Raw genomic sequence first — 8,578 nt, 5'->3', positions numbered from 1 at the left:
ATGTATGTGTTTTTGTCAATGTCGCTTAGCCGACAGTTTCTTCTGTCCTCGACACTTTTGACACACAGAGGTAAAACTCGCCCTCCTGTGATGAGTAGAACTAGCAGTCATGGCCAGTCACTATGGTAACTCCTCTTCTACGCTGGCTCTAAACTGCAGTAAGAGCACAGCGACGCCCACCAACACTGACTGAAGGGGCGGGGCAGAATGTTCGAGTGATTCATCTTCTCAAACAGAGACGATCTGTGCGCACGGCGCCGTGTTTATAGTGAACACGGGCAGACTGCAGACTGAGCGAAGGAGACTACTGTGTTTGTACCGTACCTGTGCATTAAACCTGTCAATAAGACGCAACCTGTTCGACTATAAATCGACGGAGGATATAAGATAACCATATAACTTGACCTAACAAGGAGCATTAAGGTCAAATACACCATTTTTCGTTGATTTGAAGGTGAATTACAGCGACCACAACAACGCGGTGCGTGTGTGCATGATGAGCCGCTGAGGGAAGAAGGCGGAGGAGGAGATGAGAAAGGAGGCTGCGGTCTGAAAACAGATTTGTATCCTGGATATTTGGAAACCAACGTCGTGCCGTTCACAAAAGGGGTTTGCGTACCGATTCAATGCGTTAATATACGCCATAGACCATCACTTTCCATCCACATTTGACGAGGGCTTTGACCCGTTTTCTGCCTCCTGAGGATCCTCAAGCAGCGGCACGTTGAACAGTTTTCCTCCAGACATGGAGTGTGAAGATGCGGACTACACAGGAATCCCCACCGCCACTTTAGACGCATTCGTTGCATCGCACACGTCAGCGCGGCATTGTTTTCGGCAGGAATAAACACAAAGATGATGAACACATTTCTGCTAGCCAGAGGAATAAATCATTGATTTTTTTTAGGAGCACGACTGGACTCCCGTTAGGAAACGCGAGGAAGCTATCCTGCTAGCCTGTATGTAGTGGGTAGCTATTAGCCCCATTAGCCAGCTAACAGCTAAAAGGTGTTGGCTGGAAATTTAAAATAAGGCTTTATTAATTCCGACCAGGTTTTGACTACGTTTCATCCCCTTAAGGTATTTATTTCCCGGATTTGGGAGGCTTTACTCATCCAGGAATGAGGTCTAGAACGGAAAGAAGCCGCGTGACCTTGTTTTGGGGTCTGATGCTGGGTCTGTCGTCCTGCCTCCGGCCCGCCACCGCAGAGAGTAAGTAATAATGCTGCTCCACGCTCCACACGATGAAAACAATGTGTTTGCCATGCTCCAAAATGAGAAATGTGGATGTATTTCGTTACAACGAGAACACCATGTTCTACTGTGTACATCATATATGAAGTGCGCCACCATGAAAATAGACAACAACAATGTGGACATGTCAATTTACACATTTCAGGTCTGCATTAATGGCGGAAAAAACACTGAAATATAAGTGTGTCGTTTTAAGACGAAAACAATTATGGTGCGTCAGAACGTCGTAGTTAGCCAACAGGACAATATATTTGACTTAACATTGAACCAGACGTATGGAAATTGTGTATTCCACACACTATTATTTGTTTACTATTTGTGTATAGAGGAAATTGAATTATGTCTCGATGGGAAAAGCATTACACATGTTAAATGTTGGTTTTAGTAGTGCATACAAGTGTAGTTAACTCGGTTTTGGTAAATGTTCCGATATAGATTATGGTCTAGCCTATTTGTTATATTGTAGTTTTGTTGTGATGCACAACACGAAGAAATTAGTCATTTAAAAACATATTACCATGCCTCAGCCATTGGAGGAAGCTTCTCAAGCTAATTGTGTATTTATTTAACTACTAGATGAATAGATATTTAGATATAATAAAGATGTATTTATACATATTTTATACTCCAGAATGTCAACTCTGACTCAAATCAACAAAAAGTGGAACGGTATCTGTGATCTCATTCTCAACAGAAACTCTGCTGAGACATTAGAAAGGCTGGGTTATTGGGTTTAGTTTGGCTCGTCTTTCTCGACATTCAAAAATGTGATGTGTTATCTTCTTACTGAAGTGAGAGAGCGAGAGAGAGAGAAGTACTGCTAGCATTGTGCGGACCTTGCAGTAAGAACCTTGACAAATTCACCTCCGTATAATAGATAGGATACTTCAACAGAGTCAGCAAGTGCAGACAGACGCACCCACACTTGTTTTTTTGTTGTTGTCTTTTTTTTTTAAATTGGAGGTCAGTGGAAGTGTTTGTCAGTGCAGTGGAGATGTGATGCGTTTACAGTCAATCTTGTGGAAAAGGTTTAGTATAAAAACATTTAAACACTATAAAAAGATTGCCATTTCCCAAAAAAATCACAAGGTTTAAGATGAGACAACATAGACCTAAGTAAGTGAGCATAACACTTGACGTTATTTTACGTGTAAGTGTTCTATACAAAAGGCTGTCCATTTGAACAACACGCCCTAGTATTGACTGATACAACTGCATTGAACACTTTGTTTTCATTAGGTTTAACTTTGCTTTTCTTTGGCAGTACAGTACACACACGTTGATACTAATTTACAAATCAAACCTGGGGATACCTGGAACTGGGCAATGTTTGTCATGAGTACGATTCTGCTGCAGCAACATCCTCCTTTCACGGAAATGATTGGAACCACCGAGGGCATGGGGTTAAATGACAATCCTTTAAAGTCAACTGCACTTTGACAGAGCATCAGTTGGTACCGCCAGGCAACAGGGATCGAGTCTTTGACCGCTTGTAAACCTTCAAGTTTAATACATTTAAAGCTCCTAGTTTTATTTGGAATTGCTTTTAATGTGTTGCCATCAGAAATATTAACTCCACCGTAAACTGGGCTTCCTGATTCATCCCCATTCATCATGACATGTTGGTGGAGGGGGGGGGCTTGAACCGGGGTCTGGGTTTTAAAATAGAACAAGCCAAAGTACATTCGCAGAAGCAAAACAGACCCAGTTCTGTTGATTGGAAAGAGTGAGGAGCTTGTGAACCTGTGTGTCATGGGGTTTACTGTTAGCCCCAGCGGTTACGGGACAAACCTAGCAAGCGGAGAGCTTCACCCATCCAAAATCCTACACATATTCTCGGCCCGGCGTGGAGCTAGCTGTCTAAAAGGTGCCTTGTGTGGGCTAAACTCTGAGCATTCCTGCTGGTTTTGCTGTGTCAGTCGGGACTAAAGGGCAGCTGGTGGTAGGTCTTTGGGTTAACCAGGTTCGGCGCTGTTGCTGCAGCAGACACACAGGCCTCTCGGGTGAACCAAAACAGGTTTTATCTGTCAAGAAGGATATTTTGCCAAAGCTTCCCAAGTGCATTTTCTTCTCACCTCGCCTCTCATGTGGAAAAGTATTTATGAATACGTCTCTCTCCCCCCTCAGGCGGACTGTCACTAACAGGAGAGAAATGCGGAGGAAACAGACTTGCTGCAGTAGTCTAGTGGCACACAGTGTGTAAAGCGCCAGACTCACAGGGCATATTGCTTCATATTTCTCGTCTTATGGGCCTTGTAGTGGATTTCCTCTGATTGTCTGTGGATAGTCTGTGCGTTACAGCCAGCTGGAATAAGGTTATCATAAGTAAATATGTGATTTGGAGGCTCATCAAAGCTGTAGAGATAGGCTTGTGTACTCAGCTGTTTAAAATGTGTGAGTGAGGGGGGGAGGAGGAGGAAGGAGGGAGGGGGGGTTGTAATTGAGCTGCTACACCTGCTATCAGCATTTTGCACTTAGCTACTAGAGCGCACAAGATGTAAAGTTTGATCGGAAAGCTTCCTTTAAGTGTGTCCTTGACACGCAGGGCCGGCCAGGAGCAGTTCCCATGAACGATGGCCATGCTGGCGTTGCAGCAGCGAGGGTGAAGCGTCGCAGGCTGTGGTGGTGGTGTTACGTCACTAAACTAGGCAGTGTGTGTGTGTGTGTTTTTTTACGGGTGCGGGTGTTGGGATTGCATTAACAGGTATGCAGCTCGCTGAGGGCTGCTGACAGTGTGCACTGACAAGTAGATTACAGAGGAAGACATAACCGCCATAGCCGCGCACCGCCTGCCTTAAATCACACCAAAGGCATTTTGTACTGGCTCGCCGCAGGCTCTCGCATCCTCTCCAGAGAAACCGTAAAACTCTCAGCACTTTGGTTGGAAAAGCTCACAGTTTGTGTGTGTGTGAAGAAAAAAAAGTTTCCTCTATTTTATGTGAGAACCAAATTATTCCAAACTGCAAATAAAAAGGGGATACAAGTTTTAACACCTTTTCCAGTGCGTTTGTACACTACGAGCCACAGCACCTGTGTGCTTTAAAACTTATGTCGCAGGCAGGGTTGAAAGGGCTCAAGCATGGGAAAGTTTTAGAGATGTCTGTGGTAGAACATGCTTTCGGCAAAATAATTTTAAGTCCATTTTAAACTTCTTTTAGCAAGTTTACAAACTTGATTTACACAAATGGGCCCAGCTTCTTTTAGTGTTGTTCAGTGGAGTGATGTAAGTAGACCTTGAATTATATAATATGAATTACATTATGGCTTTATCACTCATTATATGTTTTCCTACACAGTCCCTAGAATTGAGTTCATATGAACTTAAATGAAACCGTCATATTTAAAATTTGGTTCAAGTTAATGAGCTGGAGACTTCCATAGACCCCGTACACAAGATTTATTTATACATCCTTCACTCATTATTACAATCTTGAAGATGGGGGGAGCTTTGCGTCATTCTGTCTGTGGGAAATAGGAAACGTTGCTGTCTTTGGAGAACTTGCAAAGTTGCACTCAGTTTGTTGTACACATCTTTTATGTTTTTCATGTAAGAGAGTTGGTCACCAGTACAGAAACATATTATATACTGTATGTTTTTTTTAAAACTGTATATTTTTTTTAATAACTGAAAACACCTTAACTTCCCCAAATAGAAAAGTATACATACAGTGTCTGAAAGTTTGCAGGAATATGGCCCCCCTCAAGCGATACCACTCTCACTAAATTATCCTTATCTATATCATGTTGGTGAACAATTTGTAAATACAGTGATAAAACTCTTTTTTTTTCTGATCGAACAGTACAATTTATTCTCATTTCTGATCTCTTGTCAAAATCAGTAAATATCTCCTTGCGATCCGCTAGGCTCTGTACACGGGTATGTAAACAAAGGTAATGTAAACAAGGGGCCCTACGTAGCTAGCTAGGCTGTGTGCTGTGCAATGTTGTGCTATGCCGTCAGATCGCGTTGAGAGGATTGGCAAACATTTTTCGTTTCCAGCAGAAAGGTTCAGGGCGTTCTTTTGGAAATGAAACTTCAGTTGATTCCACCTCGGTAGCAGTGGGGTTTCTGAAGGAAAGGCCTCCAATGTTTTGGGAAACTACACATTTAGCTGTAACTGGATCTCATTATATAATGCATTAAGACATTAACTTGTCTTTCATATTCACATTAGTACAAAACATTACTTTGTGACCATATTGTAATTTGAGATAAAAAAAAAAACATAATATTGGATTTATTATGACAAGTGTATTTCTTTTTACATTATATAACCTATAGTGATGTGTACAGTCCTACGCTGTGACATCTTGCATGGGAAAATGTACAACTGTTAACGCATTGCTCAAGCTCCAGGTTCTGCTTTTAAACAATATCCTTTAAGTTATATTCATTTACACTCATTAACTCTGACTGAATTATAAAATGTTGTAACAGAGAAACACAATAAATAGTTTGCCAGGTCCTTTCCCAAAGCTCTCTCTCTCTCGCTCTCTCTCTCTCTGCGTCACATTCCTTACAGTAAAACTTTATAGGCCAGCATTAAAGCGCTGGTGCGACAACCGGTGAGCTGGTTGGTGTGAGTTTTCCATGACTCACAGTGCCCTCACGGCTTTTGAAGTCTAAATCCTCCTCACAGTGATGTGCGATAATGGCCTCCATGTTTCTGTGGGTGCCTGCTGGGGCTTCAGGCTAAGTATTGTTTAGAGCAAAGCACACAAGTGGGAGTAAATAAAAAGTCGGAAAGGCAAAACACTCCTCCACCTATCATCACCGCCATCATGCCGAACCAAACGTCTCCAGCTGTGGGTTTGGATTGTTCAAAGGCCAAACTGATCTCAGAGCAGTGTCTTTTTTTATTATTATATACTTTCTTTTCTTTGTAGTTTTGGGTTAAATGCATTTCTTTGTCTAAATGGAATCGGAGTCCACTGTCTCAGTGAATAAGAACAAATGACTATCCAATAGGTTAAACACTACAGGAATCGGTTTTACTTTGAACAAAAAACTGCATTCATACATCTTTTTATAATTTGCTCACATCAAAGGGGCAGAAAACTGTCCTTTGTTGTCTGTCCTTGGATCAAAGGCCCAGACATGTTCACCTCTGCCGGCTCTGCCCAGGATATTTCTGCATTGCACTCGATTATAGTGTCTGCAAAAGACAGCTACAGGTGGAGAGGGGGCTGTGTTGTTGTTTGTCGACCTCTTCTCAGTGCAGACTGAAATATCTCAACAACTACTATGGGATTGCTATGGCGCTTTACAGACGCTCACTCACGGTCACCTGGGGGGCGAATCCTACTGACTTTGTAATTGTTGACTTTTATTCTAGTGCCACTATAAGGTTAGCTTTTGTGGTTTAAGGTGAAATGTCCACACGACTATTGAAAACAACGTCATCAAATTTAGCACAGAGTTTTATTGAAGGATTATAAACTTCTTATAATATGGATAAATAAACCCTTTTTCCCATCAAGCTCAATCATCAGGCCAAATGTTTTAACGTGTCGAATAATACGTTTCTGACTAAGACCTACAAAAGGAATCACTTTCCCAGCCGCTTTAGCTATACCTTGGGTTTAGTGGTAATTAACAAATGTAAGCATTTTAGCAACGAGACGTGAGCAATTTGGAATTGAACAAAGTACGTGTGAAACTGCCATTATTTCTTGTTTTGTCATCTACTGTACATAAGTGATGCCTTTTTAAATTATTTGTCTGCCGTTAATGTCATTGTATTATAAAAGCCGACACTGAAACAAAGACCTGGGGCCATGTGAGGGTTCGGAGCAACAATGGCCTGCAGGCTGAGCAAAGTAAACTTTATTGAACTGTTAACCTAAGCTCTTCTAAAACCTGAATCAAGTGTTTACTTTGGGACACCATGCTCAGTTGGCATTGAGAATGAGCACTGGAGGGCAAACATGCTCGGTGGCCAACGGCACAGCTCAAGTGTACAGTCAATATTGAGAATATGTATTAGATAAACATCCATTTATCTATATGAATATCACCATTACGGGAAAGGAGTACATTGTACTGGGTCACATGAAACAGTTGGTAAATGTTTTGTGAATAAATTATTAAAATGTATCCAGGTCATCTGTAAGAAGGTGTTCTCAACTAATTGTTTTGCCACTTAAAGCAGCTATAGTGAGTAACTTTTTCATATAAATAAATGTCGTCACATTCAAGACATCGCCAATCAGCGCCAAAAAAAACTCTCTCTGTATTTGTCAGTGGCAGGCAGCGTTTACAAACTGGTGTCATCCCCTGAAAAAAATCCCTAGAAGCCCCCGGGAAATGTTTTCAGTTGTTGATTCTACTGCTTTAACCTGTACCAGAAAGTATAAGATCCATGCTCTGACAGTGTTGTTGTAATTACTCTGAATTCCACATGGGGGCAACAGAAGTTACACTAATAGCTTTAAGAAGTGATGAAGCAGGCACTCTGATTGGACAACCTGTGCAGAGCATCAAATGAATGAGTACAGTAAAGCAATAATCAGGAATAGAGCGAAAAAGTTGTAGGATATTTACGTTACTGTTAAATTGAATGGATCCCCTCACCCTGTCCTTTTTGTCTCCCCCCCCCACCTGCAGTCTGCGGCCCCAGGATCGACATTGGCAATGACATCAGTGAGTTCAAGCAGCTGGAGAACTGCACGGTGGTGGAGGGCCACCTGCACATCCTGCTCATCGGCGACAAGAACAACAACAACCTCAACCAGGAGGTGTTCCGCTCGCTCAGCTTCCCCAAGCTGACCATGATCACCGACTACCTGCTGCTGTTCCGCGTGTCGGGCCTGGACAGTCTGAGCACGCTCTTTCCCAACCTGGCCGTCATACGCGGCCGAAAGCTCTTCTACAACTACGCCCTGGTGATCTTCGAGATGACCAGCCTCAAGGACATCGGCCTGCACAACCTGAGGAACATCACGCGCGGCGCCATCCGGATCGAGAAGAACCCCGAGCTGTGCTACCTGGACTCCATAGACTGGTCCCTCATCATGGACGCAGAGTTCAACAACTACATCGCCGGCAACAAGCAGTCCAAGGAGTGTGGAGACGTCTGCCCGGGCATCATGGAGAACAGCCCGCAGTGCCGCAAGACCATGTTCAACAACAACTACAACTACCGCTGCTGGAACTCCAATCACTGCCAGAAAGGTAAAGCTTTGACCGTCTCTCACATGATGGGCTCGTCAGGGATTTGAATTGGGAATAGTTGATGCGGACAGTCTAGCCTTGGCCTGATTTGTGCCAATTTCCGGGTGTCATGAACGTCACTGTGGCCTGATACCTGTGTCTTTAAACATA

At 42.9% G+C, this 8,578-nt stretch overlaps 1 protein-coding gene across 1 annotated transcript in view; it reads left to right on the top strand.

The window, feature by feature from the left end:
- The first annotated feature begins 405 nt into the window (after positions 1–405).
- The window catches only part of igf1rb (insulin-like growth factor 1b receptor), a 44,665-nt gene continuing 36,492 nt past the window's right edge, over positions 406–8,578 (top strand). Inside the window, exons 1-2 of the mRNA XM_080028116.1 lie at positions 406–1,212; positions 7,862–8,428. Of these exons, the coding sequence (XP_079884242.1) occupies positions 1,122–1,212; positions 7,862–8,428 (658 nt within the window). The 5' untranslated portion in view covers positions 406–1,121. The remainder of the gene's footprint in view (positions 1,213–7,861; positions 8,429–8,578) is intronic.

Source organism: Ammodytes marinus, assembly GCF_949987685.1.
Source record: "Ammodytes marinus genome assembly, chromosome: 1".
NCBI lineage: Eukaryota > Metazoa > Chordata > Actinopteri > Uranoscopiformes > Ammodytidae > Ammodytes > Ammodytes marinus.
This window is presented reverse-complemented; position numbering and strand designations above follow the sequence as displayed.